The following is a 27,050-nucleotide window of genomic DNA, read 5'->3' as shown; positions in this document are numbered from 1 at the left end:
ATCTAGACCCCTCATAATTTTATACACCTCAATTAAATCTCCTCTCAGCCTTCTCTGTTCCAAAGAAAACAACCCCAGCCTATTCAATCTTTCCTCACAGCTAAAATTCTCCAGTCCTGGCAACATCCTCGTAAATCTCCTCTGTACCCTCTCCAGTGCAATCTCATCTTTCCTGTAATGTGACCAGAACTGTACTCTACGCAGTACTCTAGCTGTGGGCTAATTAGTGTTTTACACAGTTCTAGCATAACCTCCCTGCTCTTTTATTCTATGCCTCGGCTAATAAAGGAAAGTATCCTGTATGCCTCCTTATCTACCTGTCCTGCTACCTTCAGGAATCTGTGGACATGCACTCCAAGGTCCCTCTATTCTTCTACACCTCAGTATCCTCCCATTTGTTGTGTATGCCCTTGCCTTGTTAGCCCTCCCAAATGCATTACCTCATACTTTTCCGGATTGAATTCCATTTGCCACCTTTCTGCCCACCTGATCAGCCAATTGATATCGTCCTGCAGTCTACAGCTTTCCTCCTCACTATCATTTTCGATACATTGAATTTTTAAATATTCAGAGATAAATCATTTCACTGAAAAAATTCAATAAACAGTTTAATATGTTGCTTTAACCCAAATGCTCAAGGCACACTTGATATTTCAATACCATACATTTTCAGTGAAGTCACGATTAATAAAACAAACCGTTTTTCAATAGAAATGAACTGCAAACATATGCCACACTGTTGAAACATTTTAAAAACATAAGACATGGAAGGAGAAGAGGCTATGCCTTCAAGCTTGCTCCCACCAAAAATAATACAATCAACCACAAACCTCTGAGGTAACATTCTACATAAATACTCCGGAACGTTTGCCCAGCTCCACATCTCCAATATTCAGTTTTGTCCTGCTGTCCTCCAGAGGAAGCAGTCCATGCCTAGCAACTCAGGAACCATCCTGGTCTGCACCCTCACTGTTGACCTGTTCTCTCCGAGCTGATGGATCTACTGTAATTAGCCAGAATTTTCTGTTTTCCATTTCAAACCTGATCCACTGGTCTTTTATTTTCCATCTCTCCAATTGACTCCTCTTTTCTTTAGGCCTTCCACTGCAATTCACCAGTCCTTTGATTCTTTCAGGTCTTCAATGCTTTTTTCCATTGCTTAACTGAGGTGATCAGTTACATGATCCAACAATCATTTCACAGATGCTTCCTTTCTGGCATTTCATGGAGGCTGGCTATTGGGAGTATTGCAGGAGAAGACCATGCAGTTGAGCTGGATAGGTATCAGGTCAGGCAGACGAGTGGGATAAACAGGCAAAAAGTGGGGAATTTACCCTCATCATCTCCAATAATAGAAAAATAAAACCAAAGTAGGTTTCCATTTTGGTTTTGGGATAAGTTAAAGCTTAAACAAATTTTAAACATTTATACTATTGATCCTCACACGGTTTGCAAGGTGTAGAATCACATGGCCGTATACTCATATTTCACTAAAGGTCCCAACTCTTGCCAATACTAAATGTTAGGGGTTTTAGGCATCACAATCTATATGATAAAGACTGGTAGGCTACCAAAGAAACGTTAGAAACCTACATTGTATCCATACACGTATCCATTAGGCAGCATCATGGGTGGATTATTTTCATTCATAACTTCGCCAGAAATCTTGCAGACCAATCGGGAGTTGGCGCAGTGTGCCATAGGCAGAGGTTGTGCAAGCTTGTTCAGAGATTTGCTACAGACAGGGCAGTCTGGGTTTTTAGAGGTGCCATCTTCTTTGTAGCACTGTCTGTGGACCACACAGCTCAGGCATATAATATTATAAGAAATCTTGAATTGCTACACTCTTCATATACTCTCCACTCTTACCCATATTTTATTTTACCTTCCCTTCTGCTTTCCACTCCCACATACCCCCTCCACCACCCTGTAATCACACATCAGTCTCCAGAACAGAGGTTGGATAACAGAAGTTACTCTCATCCGCTTGTGAGAGATGTGTGACAGCATTCCAAATGGAACTGCTCTTCAATTTTATATCATCCCTTGCTAGAAGGTATCTGCATTAATACAAAGGGGGGAAAAAGGCAGCTGGTGTTTATTTATATCTCTCAAAGACAGCATTTCCAGCAGTAGTTTATAGATCTCAGGTATTACTGCTGGAATATTTGCATTCACTTCCTCATCTCTGATCACAACAGCATCCTGGATCATGCCACTAGTGTGTGGTTTTTTTTTTAGGTCTCATGTTCAGTCAATCTGTTTCAGCATCAGTTACGATCTCTCTGTTTGTCTCTCGCACATGGTCCGAGGTTGGCAGTAATCTCTTCACATCATTAGCGCATCTTTTTAACCTTAGATCCCTTTTATATTACAGAACTGCCTCCACTTAAAGTACTCTGATATGCTGCAGTTCCCCATGCTAGGGAATGTGTACAATTGCTTGAATGTCACAAATCCTGACTTCATTTCTGATCACCTATTAGCTGTCTGGGGAAGGTCTTTTTTTTAATATTCGTTCATGGGATGTGGGCGTCGCTGGCGAGGCCGGCATTTATTGCCCATCCCTAATTGCCCTTGAGAAGGTGGTGGTGAGCTGCCTTCTTGAACCGCTGCAGTCCGTGTGGTGAAGGTTCTCCCACAGTGCTGTTAGGAAGGGAGTTCCAGGATTTTGACCCAGCGATGATGAAGGAACGGCGATATATTTCCAAGTCGGGATGGCGTGAGACTTGGAGGGAAACGTGCAGGTGGTGTTGTTCCCATGTGCCTGCTACCCCTGTCCTTCTAGGTGGTGGAGGTCGCGGGTTTGGGAGGTGCTGTCAAAGAAGCCTTGGCGAGTTGCTGCAGTGCATCCTGTGGATGGTACACACTGCAGCCACAGTGCGCCGGTGGTGAATGGGGTGCCAATCAAGCGGGCTGCTTTGTCCTGGATGGTGTCGAGCTTCTTGACTGTTGTTGGAGCTGCACTCATCCAAGCAATTGGAGAGTATTCCATCACACTCCTGACTCGTGCCTTGTAGATGGTGGAAAGGCTTTGGGGAGTCAGGAGGTGAGTCACTCGCCGCAGAATACCCAGCCTCTGACCTGCTCTTGTAGCCACAGTATTTATATGGCTGGTCCAGTTAAGTTTCTGGTAAATGGTGACCCCTAGGATGTTGATGGTGGGGGATTCGGCGATGGTAATGCCGTTGAATGTCAAGGGGAGGTGGTTAGACTCTCTTGTTGGAGATGGTCAATGCCTGGTACTTGTCTGGCGCGAATGTTACTTGCCATTTATGAGCCCAAGCCTGGATGTTGTCCAGGTCTTGCTGCATGCGGGCTCGGACTGCTTCATTATTTGAGGGGTTGCGAATGGAACTGAACACTGTGCAATCATCAGCAAACATCCCCATTTCTGACCTTATGATGGAGGGAAGGTCATTGATGAAGCAGCTGAAGATGGTTGGGCCTAGGACACGCCCTGAGGAACTCCTGCAGCAATGCCCTGGGGCTGAGACGATTGGCCTCCAACAACCACTACCATCTTCCTTTGTGCTAGGTATGACTCCAGCCACTGGAGAGTTCTCCCCGATTCCTATTGACTTCAATTTTACTAGGGCTCCTTGGTGCCACACTTGGTCAAATGCTGTCTTGATGTCAAGGGCAGTCACTCTGACCTCACCTCTGGAATTCAGCTCTTTTGTCCATGTTTAGACCAAGGCTGTAATGAGGTCTGGAGCAGAGTGGTTCTGGCGGAACCCAAACTGAGCGTCAGTGAGCAGGTTATTGGTGAGTAAGTGCCGCTTGATAGCGCTGTTGACGAAACCTTCCATCACTTTCCTGATGATGGGGCGGTAATTGGCCAGATTGGATTTGTCCTGTTTTTTGTGGACAGGACATACCTGGGCAATTTTCCACATTGTCGGGTAGATGCCAGTGTTGTAGCTGGAACAGCTTGGCTAGAGGCGCAGCTAGTTCTGGAGCACAAGTCTTCAGCACTACAGCTGGTATGTTGTCGGGGCCCATAGCCTTTGCTGTATCCAGTGCTCTCAGCCGTTTCTTGATATCACGTGGAGTGAATCGAATTGGCTGAAGACTGGCTTCTGTGATGGTGGGGATATCGGGAGGAGGCCGAGATGGATCATCCACTCGGCACTTCTGGCTGAAGATGGTTGCAAATGCTTCAGCCTTGTCTTTTGCACTCACCATCATTGAGGATGGGGATATTTACAGAGCCTCCTCCTCCCATTTGTTGTTTAATTGTCCACCACCATTCACGACTAGATGTAGCAGGACTGCAGAGCTTTGATCTGATCCGTTGGTTGTGGAATCGCTTAGCTCTGTCTATAGCATGTTGCTTCCGCTGTTTAGCATGCATGTAGTCCTGAGTTGTAGCTTCACCAGGTTGGCACCTCATTTTTAGGTACGCCTGGTGCTGCTCCTGGCATGCTCTTCTACACTCCTCATTGAACCAGGGTTGATCTCCTGGCTTGTTGGTAATGGCAGAGTGAGGAATATGCCGGGCCATGAGGTTACAGATTGTGCTGGAATACAATTCTGCTGCTGCTGATGGCCCACAGCGCCTCATGGATGCCCAGTTTTGAGCTGCTGGATCTGTTCTGAATCTATCCCATTTAGCACGGTGGTAGTGCCACACAACACGTTGGATGGTGTCCTCAGTGCGAAGATGGGAATTCGTCTCCACGAGGACTGTGTGGTAGTCACTCCTACCAATACTGTCATGGACAGATGCATTTGCGACAGGTAGGTTGGTGAGAACGAGGTCAAGTAAGTTTTTCCCTCGTGTTGGTTCGCTCACCACCTGCCGCAGGCCCAGTCTGGCAGCTATGTCCTTCAGGACACGGCCAGCTCGGTCAATAGCGGTGCTACCGAGCCACTCTTGGTGATGGACATTGAAGTCCCCCACCCAGAGTACATTCTGTGCCCTTGCTACCCTCAGTGCTTCCTCCAAATGGTGCTCAACATGGAGGAGGACTGATTCATCAGCTGAGGGTGGGCGGTAGGAGGTAATCAGCAGGAGGTTTCCTTGCCCATGTTTGACCTGATGCTATGAGATTTCATGGGGTCCAGACTCAATGTTGAGGACTCCCAGGGCCACTCCCTCCTGACTGTATATCACTGTACTGCCACCTCTGGTTGTTCTGTCCTGGCGGTGGGACAGGACATACCCAGGGATGGTGATGGATGAGTCTAGGACGTTGGCTGAAAGGTATGATTCTGAGAGTATGGCTATGTCAGGCTGTTCCTTGACTAGTCTGTGGGACAGCTCTCCAAATTTTGGCACAAGTCCCCAGATGTTAGCGAGGAGGACTTTGCAGGGTCGACTGGGCTTGGTTTGCCTTTGTTGTGTCCGGTGCCTAGTGGTCCGATGCTGGGTGGTCCGTCCGGTTTTATTCTTATTGTGACTTTTTTTAAGCGAGATTTTACAACCAAGTGGCTTGCTGGGCCATTTCAGAGGGCAGTTAAGAATCAACCACATTGCTGTGGGTCTGGAGTCACATATAGGCCAGACCGGGTAAGGACGGCAGGTTTCCTTCCCTAAAGGACATTAGTGAACCAGGTGGGTTTTTACGACAATCCGGTAGTTTCATAGCCACCATTACTGATACTAGTATTTTAATTCCAGATTTTATTTAATTGAATTTTAATTAATTGAATTTAAATTCCCCAGTTGCCGTGGCGGGATTTGAACTCATGACTCTGGATTATTAGTCCAGTCTCTAGAAACACCTGGGAAAACCATCATGTCAGGTGGGTCTTTGCAGGCATTAATGCTATTTCTTTATAAATATCTTTTTCTTTATATCATTGCCACCAGACGTAGGACTGTTATAGGCAGCAGCGCTGTAATCAAAGGGGCAGTGTTTCATCGAGCACTTTCTGGTATAACAGCATGCTGGGCACATGCACAAAAGGTATGGATGAGTTCCTTACTATGGCTAATATCACTGCATGCAAAAGGTAAGTAGGACATTGTGCATATGCCTCATGGTCATTGATCGCCTTGAACTCATTTTGATGGCCATCGGGGATCAGAAAGGAACCTCCCAGATTTTAAAAAAAATGTATTTGTTTTTTTGCCTCTCTCAAGAGATTACATGACTACATGGGGGGGTACACTGGGAATCATGATGCTTAGTTGCATCATGATTGATTGGTGAACAGCCAGTCTTTTCCTGTCTGGCTTTTCGTATGTTAGTATGTCGAGGCTAACTACTCAATTTCAGGATTAGCCCAAGCATCATGTTTGCCTTCATTGGTGGTATAATGTTTGGCCTCAAGCCAAACCTTCGATCATGCACCACCCAAATTGTGGTTCGTGACATTTGACCACCGTGACATGACCCCTTGGGCCTCACACTCAATCATTGTGATACATGACCTCTGACCCATGCCTCCTCTAATCCCCACCCTCCCCATTCACTGGTACTCATTGCTCCATTAATTAATTGTTGGCCTGTCTGCTACTCTGTGAATTTATTAAATAATTTGCAGCTAACTGGCTCTCCTGAAGCACAATTTCATCTGTTGAAGCCACATTTATTTGATTAATTTGCAACTGGTCGCAAAAGTTCCATTAATAATTTTAATGCATTTGGAAAAGAGTTAAAATATAAAAGAACTTACTTAGTGGCAAAAGAGCTGGTTGTAGGCATAACTGGAAGATGGAGTTTTAGATGTGCAACAAAGCCACCCATGTTAAGTATAGGTGAAAAACAGGCATTACAGCTGTACTCATTGAAAGTAATAGAAGCAGATATTAAGTGTCACAAGACATGTCAAAATTGTGGCAGGAGAAGTAAGTGGGTATGGTAGACTAATGGTTATGGTGAGAGGCCCGCAAACTAGAAGGTCTTGAGTTCAAATTCCAGCATGGTAAATTGTGAAACTGAATTCAATAAATCTGGTAACTTGCTAACACGAGACAGGAATTTCCACCATCTCAATATTCTTAGTATTGTTTAAATTTCAAGACAATCCCACAAGAACATGCACAACCTAAGATTTTATAACTTTGATACTTATGGCAATCTAAGGTTATGGCAAGATTAGATGTTTTCGAAAGCAACAAAACTGTTTTTTGTAACTAAACATTTTTAAACATTGCTACTGAGACTTGAAAGGATACGGTGTTTTTATAGCTGACAACCCTGCTTGGAGTGTTATTGTGAAGACAGAACTATTTCCAAGTTGATGGAGTCTGTAGTTATCATATCTGAACTGCTGAATAAGCATCTTCCATCGGGCTGGGTCCAAAAGATCCTACAATGCAAACAGAATGATTTGACTCGTGTCTAAAAAAAACTGCTCTCAAGCTTCAGAGGTTTGAGAGCACTCAAAGTGACTTTGAAAGTAAAGAAGGAGCGGGCAAGGTAGAGTTGATTTGGGGTGGAATATCCTGAGGGCAGGGATTGAGGAGTACGCTGAGGTTATAAAAACAACAGCGTCACTCTAATTTTGGATCTTGTCTTTCATAATGAATACACTTGTACAATAAAATAGGCAGAACGGACTATCAATCCTCAGAAAAGAAAGAATATTTAGGCCTTGTAGTACCATAGGTGAATTCTCAGCTAAGGCGGCAACTAAGTAATGTCCTTTCGTCTCCAGTGTCACACTGTACTCTTCTACCAGATGTATATAACAGTGACCCACAGTAGTATGATCTCAGATTTTCCCTCCCCCAAGTTGGTGCATACCCTAAAGGCTCAGCTGTATCCCACCACAATGTGAACATAGCAAATGGGGCTCAGTTGTTACCAGGCAGACATTGAGGATTTAGGGTGATTTTTCATGGATTGTAAATCTGATTGGTATAAATTAATTTTTATTACACAAATATATTAAAGGAATCATGCACATTTCTGATAGAATATCATTTTAAAACACAATATTTCAGATTTGCAGCAGTTATGAGCTCCTTCCCTGATCTCTAATTTCTTTATGATGTTTAAATGTTTTTCAAAGATTACAGTAATAAGGAGAATAAACAAATCAACTCCCTTACCTTATAAGGTGAAATGTGAGTATCTGAGGGAAAAGCCAGCATACCCATTACTTGTCGCACCTCATCCAGCTGTCCTCCCTCAGCCTGGCTGAAATGTCTCCGTGCATGTCTGAACAGAAAAGGAAGAAATAGCAGATAAAGTACTCAACAATTCAATTACATCAGTCACCCCCTTCAATAAAAACATTTAATTTGTTCACGTTCTATTCAAAATGCCAAATTATTGAATACGTGTTACAATAAAATGCCAACATATAGAAAAAGTTGCAACCAATTTCAGTCAGGCAGCAAAAGCTTGGCTTGGTATTCTGAGTAATCCCTTTCCCTTCTGAAAGCAGCAACTTATGCTAGGGTTTGGTTCCATGAGCACACCAGCCGACTTCTGATGCCTCACTGAAGTGGCACCTCACTCAAGTAATTTCTCACTCAATGTGAATGTACTGAGGACAGAACAAAGAAATGCAAACATCAGTGGAAGCAGAAGATTATTATTGTGAAAAAACAGTGCAAAATAAAAGTTATTTACCACAAGTCATATCCATCAAATTAACACACATGGGAGAATTGGAATATGTATTAAAACATTAAATTTTCCTCGCACTTTATTAATATCAAATATTGGAGCCAGGCAAATTCTTCCAAACTTTCCTCACTTTGTGTTTATAATATGAGGTGAGATAAACTCACCCTTCAATTTTTCTTCCCAGAAAAATCAATAAACTTTAACATTCCCTCAATGATGAGCAACTCACCACTTGGAGAATTTCAGGTGCAAACTCAGGCCTTAATCATTGTATTGTATTACACATCAGTATAGAAATGCACCAAATAGCAACAAAATGAAAACATTTATGGTCTGTTGCAGCAACTACAGTTGCATACAAAACTAAAACCAATCACTTGCATTTAACCAGAAAAAAACTTTGAGCCAATTAAGAATTATACTATCATAAAGATGAAATTACTAGGTGATAAATGTTCTTTGATGAGAAGATATTTTATTTCATTATATAATCACACACAAACTTTATAACATTTCTTTTTAATGAGATCTGTAAATTCGCATTGGGTATAGCAAACTGGCTATTCAAACAACATGAACATAATTATGGTTCAGAATCAAAAATGTAGACATCTGCCCCATTATCTTAACAAGGAGCCTATGAAAGGCACAAGATAGATATCAGTAATAAAATACATCTCAAGTTACAGTTACAGCATCAGGAGTGAGGGAGTGGGTTGGAAGGGAAGGGAATTATATGCTGTACTTAATTAGCTAAAGTAGCTTTGAATCAAAATACAGCACACAATAGAATGCTTACTTCTGGGCTTCCATTAGACATAGCTGTGGCTAAACATTAAGCACCAAAATTAGAAAATGCAAGGATTTCTTTTTTGGTTTGATTTAAAGTTTATAGAAATTAAAGTTTCTACTACAAACTTCTTATAATTTTAAATCCTGTTGAATTTAGGGTTAGGAGGACATCAGCAAGCTGACTTTAAGGATGAATAGTCACTTCACAAATGTACCAAGTGTGTCGCTGATGGGCCTCAAAATGCTAGTGCATAGTGCAAGGACAATTTGCACATGTAAAAATACACACGTGAATTTCTCATTGCAGTAGTTTGAATTTTGAATGCAAACATGTAATGGGGGCTCCTGAGACTACTGTGGATGCACTGTATTTTTAGAACGACATAATACTCAACATGACATATACACATGAAAGTGGAAGATTCTGGGAAATTTCTCCTCTTACTCTTAATTGCTCAAAACAGTGATTTGTTATAATCTACCAAATAAATATGAAAGAAACATTACTCAATTTTTTGAGAGTTACAAATATAAACTGGCAGAAAAGCAGATAATGTGTATGAAACACAGCACATTATAAAATGGTTACAATAAACCAAAACTTATTTATGGCTTTCACTTAAATTTTCAAATGTAACTAGCCTTTTTATAGTTTTGGAAAGTTCATCCAATTGTGCTGTGTGCTTTACGTTTCAATGGAGAATTGATGTTCACATTTCTGCATAAGATTAAAATTTGTATAAATGACAGTTATGCACATTTCCCAATACTGCAACCTCAGATGAATGCAAAGCAAACCAACTATAATTTGGTTATAATGAACAATGTATAAGGCAAAATTAAATTACATAGTTATGACCTGACACTTTCAAATCTACTTTTTATTTCATGCTAAATTGCTTTTATGTCAATTTTACTTCAGAATGCATAAGTACTACTGCCTCTTTAAAATCTTGGTCTCATTAAAAGTTTGTGAAGCAGTCATGATTAACAATGTAGAAGGTGAAGTGAAGGGAGGGCTGCTTTTGTATTTTAATAAATATATAAAAATTCATAATATACTTGCACAATATATGCAACAGAATTATTAACCTTTAGCACTTGGGAAGTGCAGGGAAATTAGTCTTCCTATTGTCAACTCATTTTACGCTTTCCGTTCATGCATTGTGATACTGAAACAAAGACAATTACAGCAATAAAGCTATTCAGATGCCAAGATTAGCTTTGCTGCTGTAACATCAACCAAATAAGATTTAAAATAAAAATGTGAAATATTTTAGATCCACTTGCTTTCTTCCCGACCCAGTTCCTCAATTTTTCTCTATATAATTCTACTGTTTTTATATTTTTCCTCAAGGTTAAACATTCTTAATTTATCTTCTCCCTGGCTCCCATTGTCTGTTTTGGATGTGGCAGTAATTTCCAACGAATGGATGCGATCATGTAAGTCTTTGATGTGTAAAAACATGACAATACTGAAGGGATGATGCAAGTCGACTCGTCGTTGACCCCTGCAGTTTAATCACACCATGATGATTAAATCATCTGTGGTGCAGTTTTCCTATATTTAAAAAAAACTCATTGGCTGAAAGGCTTCAAATTGTTTCTATTTACCAATCTGCTGTAAAAGCTGGTTCATCGAGCCTGCCCCAAAAGGATGGGGAAGCAAAGGAAGGTGCAATAATAATAGATGATGGGAGCAGGCAGGAGACTGGTTGCGGAGCTCCAATCTGGATGGCACTGTGAAGTATTGTGCCATCTAACCTAGAGGCACAACTGAAGGATGAATTCATGGAATGCATTCAAGACGGTTTCCTAGAGCAATACGTCATGGAACCAAGCAAGAAACAGGCTATTTTAGATCTTGTATTGTGTAATGAGACAGGGTTAATTAGTAATCTCACAGAAAAGAATCCTCTGGGGAAGAGCAATCATAACATAATGAATTTCACATTGAGTTTGAGAATGACATACTTAAGTCGGAAACTAGAGTCTTAAACTTAAATAAAGCCAATTACATAGGTATGAGGGGCAAGTTGTCTAAGGTAGATTGGGAAACCAAATTAATGGTATGATGGTTGAAAAGCAATGGCAAACATTTAAAGAAATATTTCAATATTCTCAACAAATATACATTCCATTGAGAAATTAAAACTCCATGGGAAAAGTCATCCACCTGTGGCGAACTAAAGAAGTTAAGGATAGTATTAGATTAAAGGAAGAGACCTATAATGTTGCCAGTAAGCCTGAGGATTTGGAGAGTTTTAGAAACCAAAGTTAGCCAATCCTCTATTCATGCCAGTACATAACCCCCAACACCATGAGCTCTTATTCTGTGCAGTAACCTTTTATGTGGCACCTTATCGAATGCCTATTGGAAATCCAAATAGACTACATCCATTGGTTCCCCTTTATCCACCCTGCCCGTTACTTCCTCAAAGAACTCTAATAAATTTGTCAGACACGATTTCCCCTTCATAAAACCATGTTGACTCTCCTTGATTGTATTATGAGCCTCCAAATGTCCTGTTACTACTAAATGAATAATAAAGGAGCTACCCTCTTCCTTTTTATATACTTGTAGAAGCTTTTACTGTCAGTTCTTATATTTCTTGCTAGTTTACTCAATTTATTTTCTCCTCCTTTATTATTCATTTAGTCATCCTTTGCTGATTTTTAAAGTTTTCCCAATCTTCAGGCTTACCAGTAATCTTTGCCACATTGTATGCTTTTTCTTTTGATCTGATACCATCCTTGACTTCCTTAATTAGCCATGGTTGGTTCACCCTATTTGTGGAGTCTTTCCTTTTCACAGGGATATATTTTTGTTGTGAATCATAAAATATCTTTTTAAATGTTTGCCACTGCTTATTCTCCATCAGACCATCTAATCTGTTTACCCAGTCCACTTTAGCTAATTCTGCCCTCATTCCTTTGTAACTGCCCTTATTTAAGTCATTTCATAATACAATCAAGGAGAGTCAACATGGTTTTATGAAGGGGAAATCGTGTCTGACAAATTTATTAGAGTTCTTTGAGGAAGTAACGGGCAGGGTGGATAAAGGGGAACCAATGGATGTAGTCTATTTGGATTTCCAATAGGCATTCGATAAGGTGCCACATAAAAGGTTACTGCACAGAATAAGAGCTCATGGTGTTGGGGGTTATGTACTGGCATGAATAGAGGATTGGCTAACTTTGGTTTCTAAAACTCTCCAAATCCTCAGGCTTACTGGCAACATTATAGGTCTCTTCCTTTAATCTAATACTATCCTTAACTTCTTTAGTTCGCCACAGGTGGATGACTTTTCCCATGGAGTTTTAATTTCTCAATGGAATGTATATTTGTTGAGAATATTGAAATATTTCTTTAAATGTTTGCCATTGCTTTTCAACCATCATACCATTAATTTGGTTTCCCAACTGGATGTGAAATTCTAACATGTAATGATCACTGCTTCCCAAGGGATCCTTTACTTTGAGATCATTAATTAATCCTGTTTCGTTACCCATTACCAGATCCAAAAAGACCTGTTCCCTGGTTGGTTCCCCGACATATTGATCTAAGAAACAGTCTCGAATACACTCTATGAACTCCTCCTCAGGGCTACTTTTGCCAATTTGATTTGTCCAATCTGTGTGAAAGTTAAAATCGCCCTTGATCATTGCATTACCTTTTTTACCTGATTTTTTACCTTATTTCCTGATTTATATTTTACCCTACAGTATAGCTACTGTTAGGGGGCCTATATACTACTCCCACCAGTGATTTATTTCCCTTGCTAGTTCTTACCTCCACTTAAAGTCAGAATAAAAATAAAACCGGACGGACCACCCGGCATCGGACCACTAGGCACCGGACACGACAAAGGCAAACCAAGCCCAGTTGACCCTGCAAAGTCCTCCTCACGAACATACGGGGACTTGTGCCAAAATTGGGAAAGCTGTTCCACAGACTAGTCAAGGAACAGCCTGACATACAATACTCACAGAATTCATACCTTTCAGCCAACGTCCCAGAAACTTCCATCACCATCACCATCCCTGGGTATGTCCTGTCCCAGCGGCAGGACAGACCAACCAGAGGTGGCGGTACAGTGATATACAGTCAGGAGGGAGTGGCCCTGGGAGTCCTCAACATTGACTCCGGACCCCATGAAATCTCATAGCATCAGGTCAAACATGGGCAAGGAAACCTCCTGCTGATTACCACCTACCGTCCTCCCTCAGCTAATGAATCAGTCCTCCTCCATGTTGAGCACCACTTGGAGGAAGCACTGAGGGTAGCAAGGGCACAGAATGTACTCTGGGTGGGGGACTTCAATGTCCATCACCAAAAGTGGCTCGCTAGCAGCACTACTGACCGAGCTGGCCGAGTCCTGAAGGACATAGCTGCCAGACTGGGCCTGCGGCAGGTGGTGAGCAAACCAACACGAGGGGAAAAACCTACTTGACCTCGTCCTCACCAATTTACCTATCGTAGATGCATCTGCCCATGACAGTATTGGTAGGAGCGACCACTGCTAAGTCCTCGTGGAGATGAGGTCCTGTCTTCGCACTGAGGACACCATCCAACGTGTTGTGTGGCACTATCACCGTGCTAAATGGGATAGATCCAGAACAGATCTAGCAGCTCAAAACTGGGCATTCATGAGGCGCTGTGGGCCATCAGCAGCAGAATTGTATTCCAGCACAATCTGTAACCTCATGGCCCGGCATATTCCTCACTCTACCATTACCAACAAGCCAACACTGGTTCAATGAGGAGTATAGAAGAGCATGCCAGGAGCAGCACCAGGCGTACCTAAAAATGAGGTGCCAACCTGGTGAAGCTACAACTCAGGACTACATGCATGCTAAACAGCGGAAGCAACATGCTATAGACAGAGCTAAGCGATTCCGCAACCAACGGATCAGATCAAAGCTCTGCAGTCCTGCCACATCCAGTTGTGAATGGTGGTGGACAATTAAACAACTAACGGGAGGAGGAGGCTCTGTAAACATCCCCATCCTCAATGATGGCGGAGTCCAGCACGTGAGTGCAAAAGACAAGGCTGAAGCGTTTGCAACCATCTTCAGCCAGAAGTGCCGAGTGGATGATCCATCTCGGCCTCCTCCCGATATCCCCACCATCACAGAAACCAGTCTTCAGCCAATTCGATTCACTCCATATGATATCAAGAAACGGCTGAGTGAACTGGATACAGCAAAGGCTATGGGCCCCGACAACATCCCGGCTGTAGTGCTCCAGAACTAACTGCGCCTCTTGCCAAACTGTTCCAGTACAGCTACAACACTGGCATCTACCCGACAATGTGGAAAATTGCCTAAGTATGTCCTATCCACAAAAAGCAGGACAAATCCAATCCGGCCAATTACCGCCCCATCAGTCTACTCTCAATCATCAGCAAAGTGATAGCACGGTCGACGACACCTTCCATCAAGCGGCACTTACTCACCATTAACCTGCTCACCGATGCTCAGTTTGGGTTCCGCCAGGACCACTCGGCTCCAGACCTCATTACGGCCTTGGTCCAAACATGGACAAAAGAGCTGAATTCCAGAGGTGAGGTCAGAGTGACTGCCCTTGACATCAAGGCAGCATTTGACAGAGTGTGGCACCAAGGAGCCCGAGTAAAATTGAAGTCAATGGGAATCAGGGGGAAAACTCTCCAGTGGCTGGAGTCATACCTAGCGCAAAGGAAGATGGTAGCAGTTGTTGGAGGCCAATCGTCTCAGCCCCAGGACATTGCTGCAGGAGTTCTTCAGGGCAGTGTCCTAGGCTCAACCATCTTCAGCTGCTTCATCAATGACCTTCCCTCCATCATAAGGTCAGAAATGGGGATGTTCGCTGATGATTGCACAGTGTTCAGTTCTGTTCACAACCCCCCAGACAATGAAGCAGTCTGTGTCTGCATGCAGCAAGACCTGGACAACATCCAGGTTTGGGCTGATAAGTGGAAGTAACATTTGCGCCAGACAAGTGCCAGGCAATGACCATCTCCAACAAGAGAGTGTCGAACCACCTCCCCTTGACATTCAACGGCATTACCATCGCCGAATCCCCCACCATCAACATCCTGGGAGTCACCATTGACCAGAAACTTAATTGGACCAGCCACATAAATACTGTGGCTACAAGAGCAGGTCAGAGGCTGGGTATTCTGCGGCGAGTGACTCATCTCCTGACTCCCCAAAGCCTTTCCACCATCTACAAGGCACAAGGCACAAGTCCACTTGCCTGGATGAGTGCAGCTCCAACAACAGTCAAGAAGCTCGACACCATCCAGGACAAAGCAGCCCACTTGATTGGCACCCTATCCACCACCTTAAACATTCACTCCCTTCACCACCGGCGTATAGTGGCTGCAGTGTGTACCATCCACAGGATGCACTGCAGCAACTCGCCAAGGCTTCTTCGACAGCACCTCCCAAACCCACGACCTCTACCACCTAGAAGGATAAAGGCAGCAGGCACATGGGAACACCACCACCTGCACGTTCCCCTCCAAGTCACACACCATTCCGACTTGGAAATATATCGTCGTTCCTTCATCGTCGCTGGGTCAAAATCCTGGAACTCCCTCCCTAACAGCACTGTGGGAGAACCTTCACCATACGGACTGCAGCGGTTCAAGGCGGCAGCTCACCGCCACCTTCTCGAGGGCAATTAGGGACGGGCAATAAATGCTGATCTTGCCAGCGACGCCCACATCCCATTAACAAATAAAAAAATTGATTCGATATCTTGATCTTCTGAGCTAAGATCATTTCTCACTATTATACCAATTTCATCCTTTATTAACAGAGCCACCCCACCACCTTTACTTTTTTTCCTATCCTTCCAAAATGTTAAATAACCCTGAATATTTATCTCCCAACCACATCTCTGTAACGGCCATGAGGTCATACCTATTTGTTTCTATTTCCCACTTGTTGGTAGCCTATAGAATACACCCAGTAATGTAATGTCACCTCTATTATTTAACTCTAATCAAATAGATTCTGTTCTTTATCCCTCCAGGACATCCTCTCTCTCCAGCACTGCAATATTCTCCTTAATACTGCCACCCACCCACCCCCCCCCCCACCCCCTCCTTTATTCCCTTCCCTATCTTTCCTGAACACCTTGTATCCAGGAATATTTAGTCCCAATCTTGCCCTTTTTTGAGCCAGGTCTCCGTTAACACTACATCATATTCCCATGTGGCGAATTACACCTGCAGCTCCTCAACCTTATTTATCACGCTTTGTGCGTTTACACACATGCACTGTGAACCTATCTTCGACTTTCTTCTACTCTATCTTAGACTGGTCCCATTTACTACCATACTATTTCTTGCTCTAGTGCTATCTTTTCCAATCCTTTGTGCACCTCGTTTCTCCCTTCCAATGCTATATCCTGGTGCCCATCCCCCTGTCAAAGATGAAGAGGAATTTCTTCACTCAGAGGGTTATGAATCTTTGGAATTCTCTACCCCAGAGGGCTGTGAATGCTGAGTTGTTGAGTACATTCAAGGCTGAGATCGATAGATTTTGACTCTAGGGGAATCAAGGGTTATAGGGACCAGGCAGGAAAGTGGAGTTGAGGTTGAAGATCAGCCATGATCTGAATGAATGGCGAAGCAGGCTCGAGGGGCTTTTTGGCCTACTCCTGCTCCTGCTCCTATTTCTTATGTTCTTAACTGAGCATCTCAGAGGTAACCACACAAGCAAGAGTGCCACCTACCTAGAAGGTCAAGCTTGGAGGAGAGGCAAATAAAATGAATAGCTAAGTTTAATCTTGGTGTCATTTATATACCTGCAATATTTAAGGAAACTGTCACTTTTTGGATCTTTATGCCAGATATTTTCCCAGGTTCAGCATCACTGATAACTCTTGCAGAGTATACCCTTTTCTACTCAATATCTAGGTAATTGACAACGAGGCCCAGGGATCGCAACAGATAATCATTACAATGTATGCCTCCACGTGATCCTCCTCTCTGAAAAACAGAGGTTATCAGACCTAGACTCAGGCTCTACACCAACAGATTGTTTATTTAAACAGAATAGTATAATACCACACAGTCATACAGTTAACTATTCTCAATACATAAAATAATAAAGATGCAGCTCACTTTCTCTCTGTACATATACTTTAAATAAGCAACTAAATCTGAATTTCATTAGATCTCAGCTTCATTATCTTTAAATTCTTATGGGAATATGTAGCTTGTACCCTGATCATCGCCTATTTGAACATTTTCCATTGTGCACACTTATGTCATTTTTTCTTTCCAGTTTATCTGGGTTAGTTACCTTTTTGTCTAATTGAAAGTGATTTTTCCCCAGTCAAATATCTTTATCTTTGACAATATCTCCTTTTCAATTTTTATATCGCAATGTTAGCTATGTTATGGTCATCGTTCCCAAAAAATTTCCTTTCATTACCTACTTGCTTCACTTTATTTCCTAGAACTGCCGAGAACAGTATTCCCTCTTTTCTTTCTGAAATGGCATGCTGATCGAGAAACAGCCCTGGACAAGTTATGGAAATTCTCCCTTTTTTGTACCCTATCCCTCCTGAATATTTTCTAAGGAGGAATGTTCAAGCTCCTAGTCCTGCCCTATTAGTACTGTTATATCATACTCCAAATGACAATTTATGCCTCTATTCTCTAATTTTATTAATAATTTGTGCATTAATATGTTTATAACTTAAACCCCCTTTGTCTGTGTGGCATTCTTACAGTTTAATGTCCTCATCGTTTTTTTTTGTCTTTATAACATCCCCTCTTCATTTTGCTCTCCTTTCTGCTTCCGCATCTCGTTTTCTCCATCCCCCTGCCAAATTATTTTGAACACTCCCCCACAGCCTTAGTTATTTCTCCAGCAATGACATTGGTCCCAATATTAATGACAGAATCTGTCACATGCTGTTCCTAGCAATAAAGAACCAAATAAAATAAAATTTAGACAAAAACTAAATTTGTCAGAGAAAACTTTATTTTCCAAGAACCAAACACTTTCTGCAATATCCCAATTGATGTCTCTTGAACTTATGTTTTAAAAAAAAGTTTATAACTTCTTCTTAGGACACCTCTTTGAGCAAGCTTTTAACCACTCCTCTTAATTGGCTTTGTGTCAATTTTTGTCTGATTACACTCCTGTGAAACGCCTTGGGACGTTTTCCTACGTTAAAGATGCTATATAAATGCAAGTTGTTGGTGCTTGCAAATTCTCTTAGTGGAGATGTACAACCCTCCTTCACTTCCACATTCCAACGACCCTCCCCTTGCAATAGGATAACCTATGACTATTTCCCTCGTCAGTGGTGCCGAGGGAAATAGAATATTAAAAATAGAATACTGTGCAGCTAATATTTGTAATTTAAAAAAAAAAATCAGGATTTTGCCCCAGCGATATGAAGGCACTATGATACATGTCCAAGTCAGGATTTGGAGGGCAACTTGAAAGTGATGGTGTTCCTGTGACCTTGCTGCTTTTGTTGACCTTGGTGGTAAAGGTTGCAGGGCTGGGAGTTGGTGCAGTGTAGTATATACTACAGCTACAATGTGTTAGTGGTGGAGTTAATATTTTGACATTGATGTCCTATTCATGCTGTACTTTAATATTTAGGCAATATTGATTCACTACAATTCTGTCAAGTACCTGCACCTCTAAAAATCTGACAAATGGTAGATTTCTTAGTGAAACCATGATATATACAGTTTACATAATGCATATTGCCCCCACCCCCCCCCACAGACCTCAGATTGGAATACAAGTTGGTATTTGATGATCAGTTTTCCAGGATTTATTTTAGGTATATAAGTTTGGGGAATGAATATGCCAGATAGACCTAAATAGTGGCCAATTTGGAAAACGAACAGGCAATTACTCAAATCAAAGATTCAAAATGCATATTATTTTTCTACTCTGTGTACTCTGCTTGATTCTTGGCATCCCCATATTTCAGCAAAACTAATGTCCTGCCCTCAGCAAACTATTACTGACACTTCACAGCTGGTGCTGTATTTTGTTTTCTAAGGGACAAACAGAACAGGAACTGAATATAAAATTGTAATTTAGAGTAGTGCAACCAGTAATGAAACCAGACTGGACTCCGGAGGTGCTTGAAAGTCTAAATTATACTGAGCAGCAGCAGTGTAATCAGCATTTACATGCAGACTACAGATTGAGTAAAGCCTCAACATAAATTCTCAGAATAATTTAGAATTTCAGGTGCTTCCAGTCCATCCAGGTCTATTGTTGGCTACACTAATTATAATTATGATTTCTCGGTCCTGCTCATTTAGTCCACTACATAACCAAGGATACCAAGGTACTGTAGTTAATACCGGCACATGGGGAGGTGGTGGGAAGGTGGTGCAGGTAGGAGAAAAAGTGCAGGCAACTTGCCAAATGGGAGAATGACCAAGCTCCAACTGATAAACACACCTGCAACACGTGCACCGAGACCTACTTAGTGACAGATTAAAATTCTAGGAAATTCATCACGTGTTGTGGGGGCGGGTGGGGGAAGAAGGAAGGAAGTACATTAACATGCAATCCCCCTTCCCACCCTGAAAGGCAGTGAAAATAATATTTAGAATTATCTCAAAAGATGATTCTAGGTATTTCCATTTGATGAATCAAAAGGCAGACTGCTGAAGACCCACCTATTCAGATAGCTCCCTGGCTCCAAGTGGCTATCATTGCATTGAATGAGAAAATCAGCAACGTTGTCAATCCTTAACAATTACTATTTCATACAAACGTGATTGAACATAAAAGACACATATTCCATGTTATGACGGATTCCTGACACAATAAGTTATCTTCATGACAAGATTAACACAATGCATGGCATTTCTTTTCACTGAAATGGTGTACATAACAATTTGCTTTTTAATTCATATATATTATTTAATGATTGAATTATTGTAGCTTTCCAATTTCACGATCCCTAGGATTTTTTTTCTGATCAGTACTTGAGCCAAAATATGAGATGTTGGCTCACAGAAACTCACCTTTCCACTAGGGAAAGACTGCATCAGACATCTAGTTTTTGTTTTCAGGCTGTATAAAGTACTTTAATAGTTGATATAGGGCACTTTATTCAGTAGCCTTGTGTGCAGAAGCAGCTGTGAGGGTGGATGATGGAAAGCTGCAGGACTGTAGCTTCATCAGTTAGGCTCTTGTGCTAATACAATACCAATACACATCAGATATCATGCCAATTGTTGAAATACAGAATGGATTTAATTTCACTGCTTACTGTCACATATTACCCATTGGGAAAAAATTTAATGCCAGTGATTCACACCTTACCCGAAAGAATAAAAAGGAACATTTGCATTTATATCGTAACTATAATGTTGAAAAATCTAATAGCACATCACACAATTAAATACTTTTGAGTGCAGTGACTCTCGTTATGCAGGCCATTAGCACAATAGCTACAACTTTCAGCACAAAATATCAATTAAAACTTGCAAAAATCTATATCACTATAAATACATATGGTGCATTGTTCCTTTGACAATATCAGCTATACCTCTCAACTGATTTAGTTTATTATTCAGAGTTACCAACCGAGCGAAACAATTTACATATCACTGTATTTAAAAGTAATTGTATGTCAAGCGCTCTGAAAGTTTGAGAAATATGATAGTGATTATATAATTTTTTTTCTTTCTTTGAGGGCAGCAGTTACCAGTTTTTGTGAAGAATTAGTTACACGTTGCTGTAGCATATTGGTAATGGAACAGTGGGATACTAGCTTCAGAACACCTAATAGTTCAGAGGTGGGAGAACAGGAAGGAGAAAATCAGAAGATGAACCGAATACTTGCCGCCAGCCTCAAAAGATGCTTGACAGAGGGCTGGCCAAGAGTTTGTCTGACTATACATTTAGTCAGCGGACAGAGGGAGGAAAACTTCAAATTCCAGTAGACTGATTTCACACTCGGGAGGCCACATGGTTTCTCAGCATCACTTCTAGCTTAATTAGCATACCCCAGAACTGCAGAATTCCCACTCCCACGACATTCCCAACATCTTAAGAAATCCAAAGGCACATTTTGGAGAACACATTTTAAAAGGGGGCATTTTATATAATTCTCAATTAGTGAAACTGCCTTTAATAATGTACATTATGCTATTTGAACTATGCTGGTATACCAGAGTGTTATAATGAGCTACGATCAGATTTTAATTGGAGCAAATGGCCAAAGATTTAAATTTTAAAAAAAACTTAAGGTGGCATAAACAAAATAATTCTTTTATTAGATGTCACCTGAAATAAATTGTGGTCTGAAAAAAAATGTGCTATCAATGAAATTACGACACTAGTGTCAGATTTCTTTGAAAAGCCCAGTATACCATCAGCTTAAAGAGACTTATAAAAATAGCCCTAGGAAAAGATTCCTACTGAATTCTTTAAAAGGTAAGGCAAGGCTATCCAAAAGAATGTTGTAAAATGATTAATAAAAATGTATTTTATGTTGCATGCAGTACAAAGATTTTTGCTTAAACTGCCATAAGTAAAAATTCTTTGTTCAATAGCTTCCATTAAAATATACTCCATTTTCTATGACATCTATTGAATTTGAATAGTTGAACCATCATTCAGCTTCTCAGCAGGCAAGCTTATTTTTTAAAAACTTCTCAACACCAGCTGCGTCTCAACAAAATAACAGTTTTTCAAATTCTACTCACACAGGAAGTAGCTCAGCAAATAGCTCTTCTTTCTGTTTCTTAATGGATCTCTGACCTATTTTGGGCACCAAGCTTACAAAGCAGAAGTGCCCTGCTGTTGGCCCTCGGCAGATACCAACTACTAACCACACACAAGGATAATAAGATAATTACCTTTCCTTGAGTGAACAGTTTATTTTCTAGAAGTCTATCTGCTTTCTCTGCTGCATTAATCAAAGAGGTGGCAAATGAAATACATCTCATTTATAAAGTTTAAAAAAAATTCCTACATGAATCGGATACAGAATAAAAGTTGTAGCTCAGTACCACCACTTGAGGTTTGAACTTACAGCTAAGGAGAGTGGAGATCAAATCACAGTTTTGAATGAAATTCACACCTCTCCTTCTGGAAGAGAGTAAGTTTGCCACTCAGCCATACCACTGAAGAGCAGGGTGGTGGGGGGGGGGGGGGGGGAGAAGAGGGGAGCAAGAGAGAACTGGTAAGGGAAAATATGCAGGCGCCCCTTTCCACGGTGCTCAAGGTGGCACAGATGAAAGTCCAGAAATGCTGAATGCCTGCACGTTAGTCACACTATCCCCTGCACTATTCTTTGCACAGAAGAGCCTAGGTCACGCAACACTGATACAAATAGAATGTTGTTTTTCAATGTTATCATGTACAAGGAGAGACGTGTACCACAATTTGCTGCCCTTACTGAAAATATCAATGCATTCTTGTAAAAGAAAGCAAATAGTTAACAAAACCTGACAAGCAATCATACTGTTACACCACGGGAGCAGGTCATTCCACCTATCAAGTCTGTGCTGCTGTTTTTCCTCCACATGAGCCACCTAGTTCAATCCCTCTCTGCTGCTCATTCTCTATACCCTTAAATAAGCAACTATCCAATTCCTTCTAAAATAATTGTGGACTCTGCTTCAATAATGGTTTGGTAGAAAATTCCACATTTTATCCACCTTCTGCACAAAGTATTTCTAACCTCCCCTTTAAATTCTACAAAAGGCCAATAGAAGAATCAGTTAAAACAGAAATTGTGTTTGCATTTTGTTTTAATTGATTAGCAAAGCCAACAATTTCAACTAACAAGGTGCAAATGTTGATTGCAGAAAAAAAAGGTCCATGTCACAGCGTGTTTGTTTTATAAAACCATAATGTACTCAGAAGTTATACAATGGATCACCATCACTTTAATATTTGGAAATAAAGGACTTGTATTATTTTCCATTCAGTTTATTAAATTACCGAGTCCAAATTTGAGTAACTTGGTGATCGGTTAGGTCACTGCAGACAGCTGAAACTTTAAACATTGTGTACTGCTGAATTCTACAACAAACTGAGCTTTTAAAAGTAATCATTTATTTTATGGGCCCAAATGTATCAAACAGATCAGCACAGTAGAGAAAAATTCAGACTACAGAAATGAATTTGAGTGGAACTACAGTACTATTAATTTTAATTTTCAGATATTAGAGAGGTTATTGGGGAAAAGGGACAGTTCGAGAGGCTCTGGATATTTGACAAAAGGTAGAATAGGATTATTAACCTAAGCCATTATGCACATTACGTTAGAATCCGCAACCTTAATAAACCTTTAAGTGGTCAGAACATAGGGTCTCGATGGCTGAAGGCATGGCTACCAATGGCAGGATGAGTAGAGTGGGGGATAGAAGCTAGAACTGCAAGAGGGTTGAGGGGCTGCACAGGGTAACAGAAATAGGGAGGAGCGAGGCCATGATTTAAACAGGAGGGTGAAAATGTTAAATTGAAGGTGGTGGAAGACTGGAGCCAATATAGGTCAGCAAGCACAGGAGTAATGGGCGAGTGGGACTTGGTGCAGGATAGTACATAGGCAGCAATGTTTTGGATGAGCTGACATTTCAGGAGGATAGGAGACCAGCCAGGAGAGCATTAGAACAATCGATTCTGTAGGTGAGCAAGATATGGCTGAGGGTTACGAAAGCAGACAGGCTATGGAGACAGGCAATGTTACGGCGGTGGAACTAAGTAGTCTTTGTGATGGAGGATATGGGATCGGAAGCTTAGCTTGGGGTTGAACAGGACGCCGAGGATGTGAATGGTCTGGCTCAAGTAGATAATGGCCGGGGAGAGGGATGAAATCAATGACAAAAATTTTGCAACGGGGGCCGAAGACGATGGCTTCAGTCTTCCCAATGTTTAACTGAAGGATATTACAGCGCAAAATGGGCCAAGTGTATATGGGCCTGATGGCCTTTTGTTGTCCTGTATTACATAACACAACATTGAAACATAACATGAATGGATTAACACTTCTGTTAAAACAATGAAAAGGAACTGAAGAATGTGTTAAGCACTGCATGCTAGTAACACACAGCGTCATTTCACAACCGAGGGCTGGATGTTGGGCATGTAGTCTGACGACACGGAGCCAGTGGAGGGGTCATGAGATGATGGAGCGATATAACTGGTTGTCTTCAGCACAAATGTGGAACCTGAACCCAGGTCCAGATGCCGTCACCGAGAGGTAGCATGTAGATGAGGAACTGGAGAAAGCCAAGGATAGACCCTTGCAAGGCTCTAGTGGGGCTGGAGGAGAAGCCATTGCTAGAGATACTCTGGCTATGATTGGATTGGTAAGTTCAGTCCCACTGAGCTGGACAACGGAGAGGCATGGGAGAAGGGTGGCGTGGTCAGTGTCAAATGCCGTCGAGGTCGAGGAGGGATAGTGCACATGGTCAGTCATGGAGGATATTATTTGTGACTTTGAATCTCTCCAATCAGGTTTCCATCCCTGCCACTGAAATGGCCTGAATCAAACAGGTAGCCGTGAGAACGATGGGCAGGGATTTAGGAGGTGACAACACAGTCAAGGACTTGAGACGAAAGGGAGGTTGGAGATGGGGCGGCAGTTTGCAAAGATAGAGGGGGTCAAGAGTGGATTTTTTTTTTTTTTTTTTTTTTTTTTTTTTGAGGACGGGGTGATGAAGACTGTTTTGAAAGGTACTATCCTGCACCCTAAGGAGAGAAACCATTTACAATGTCAATTATAATTGAGGCCAGAAAGGGAAGTTGGGTAGTCAGCAGTTTAGTGGGAATGAAGTCAAGGAAGCAGGAGGTAGGTCTCATGGGCAATGAGTATGAAGAAGGCAAGAGGGGAGATAGGAAACTAGGGAAAGACATAGGTTCAGGGCTAGGGCAGGAGGGGTGAGGCAGAGGTAGCTAAAGAGATGGTCTCAATCTTAGTGACAAAGAAGTCCATGAGCTCCTTGCATTTGTTGTTCTAAGTGAGGGTGGAGGGGTGAGGGGTTTACAAAGACCATTGGTAGGAAATAAGAGAGGTTATCTTTGCTTTCCAGGATGATCCTGGGAGTAGCAAGCAGTTTTGGCAGGACAGCAAAGCCTGACAATGCATGATATGATCGAGCCAGATCTGGTAATGGACGGCTAAACCAGTTGTACATCAGATACAGTGAAGTCTGCACCTCTTGGACGAGGCAGTGAAGGTGGGGGCCAAACCAGGGGAACGACCAAGGTGGGAGAGCAAGGATCTCTCAGGATAAGGGAGGTGAGGGAGTGGTTGAGCAGATCGACACATGCAGAAGTATCGTGATGAATGGAAGGCCAGAGGCTAGACAGTTGGGAGTTTGAAAGTACAGTTGTGGGTGAGTTGGGGGAAGAGTTTATACCAGGGCAGATGCAGAAGGAATCATAGTAGGTACAGCACAGGAAGAGGCCTATCTGTGCTCTTTGTAAGGGCTATCCAATTAGTTCCATTCCCCTGCTCTTCCCCTATAGCCCTGTAAATGTTTTCCTTTCAAGTATTTATCCAATTCCCCATTGAAAATTGTTATTGAAACTGCTTATGCCACCCTTTCAGGCAGTGCATTCCAGATCATTAGGAAGTGAGGTTGAAGGGAGTGAGGGGATGTGAGGGTGAGGGATACAAGAAAGTGGTCAGAAATGGCCTTGTCCATGATCAAGATAGCAATTTCAAAGGGGCGGCTGTGAATACGGGTAGGAGAGTTTAGATGGAAGGGGCAGTTAAGAGAAAACAGGAGGGCAGTGAAATCAGATGAGGTGAACTGAAATGGAGATTGAAATCACTGAGGATGAGGAATTGCTCAGTGCAGCAGGTGAAGGGGGGAAAAGGAAAGGATAGCTCAGTGAGAAACCCAGGGAAGGGCTCGGATGTGATTTGTGATAAGGGCCACATCGCCACCACTGTGGTTATACGCGGGGAAACTGATAGAAAGTATAGCCAGGCAGGAGGCTTCAGCAACGGGCAAGGCGCTGCCACCTGCAAGCCAAATTTCTGTCAAAGCCACAATGTCAGTGTAATCATTCACAATAAGGTCGTAGATGGCAAGAGTTTTGTTTGCGTTTGAACAGACATTCTGGAGGAAAATGCAGAGAGGGACAGTGATTGTTGATCCGTTGGCAGGATCCAAGGGGACAGCGGTGGGTGGGATGAGTGGAACAGGAAGGAGTTTGGCAAGATTAGCTCCCGTTCTCCTGTTGGGCGGGAAGGCCAGTGAGATGAAGATGGGGCAGTTGTGGTTGCTACTCCTAAGGAGGCGGCAATGCTTGCCTCGATGGGCCCTTCAGAGGATAGAGAGGCATACAGGGCAGCTATGGGCTTATCTGAGGGCCATTCAAACCTGGGACAGTAGAAGAGTAGGAAGGCAAAGGAGTAGTGATGAGTTGGGGTAGGGATTGGTGGGCAAAGTATCCAAGAGGGAAGAAATGAAAGGTGGCATGACTGGGTGACAGGAAAGGGAGGGTTCAGGAGGGAAGCGCCAGAGTGGGGGGGGTGGGGGGGGTCAAGAAAAAAAAAGGGTGATAGAAGTAATGGGCTTGGGTCTGGAGCGGCAGCCAATATACGCAAAAGCCAAGTACAGAACCCTTTCCTTAAACAGGATTTGTTCCCTCGTGAGTTGAAGTGTGTTTGTAGACTTTGTGATTTTCCCTGATAATTTCATGGATCTTAGAATCAGTCCCAAGTCATTTGTTTTTTTGCTGATTTTCACCTGAAAATTGACAGAT

The 27,050-nt window shown here is 42.1% G+C and overlaps 1 protein-coding gene across 1 annotated transcript in view; it reads right to left on the bottom strand.

Moving 5' to 3' along the window:
* maea (macrophage erythroblast attacher, E3 ubiquitin ligase) overlaps positions 1-27,050 on the bottom strand; it is a 158,865-nt gene that overhangs the window by 2,664 nt on the left and 129,151 nt on the right. Inside the window, exons 6-8 of the mRNA XM_067982597.1 lie at positions 8,009-8,117; positions 7,130-7,263; positions 1,594-1,789 (exon numbers count right to left, since the gene is read on the bottom strand). Of these exons, the coding sequence (XP_067838698.1) occupies positions 1,594-1,789; positions 7,130-7,263; positions 8,009-8,117 (439 nt within the window). The remainder of the gene's footprint in view (positions 1-1,593; positions 1,790-7,129; positions 7,264-8,008; positions 8,118-27,050) is intronic.

This window comes from Heptranchias perlo, chromosome 1, assembly GCF_035084215.1.
Source record: "Heptranchias perlo isolate sHepPer1 chromosome 1, sHepPer1.hap1, whole genome shotgun sequence".
Lineage (NCBI taxonomy): Eukaryota > Metazoa > Chordata > Chondrichthyes > Hexanchiformes > Hexanchidae > Heptranchias > Heptranchias perlo.
The sequence above is the reverse complement of the archived record's forward strand: the minus strand, read 5'-3'. Positions and strand labels throughout refer to the sequence as shown.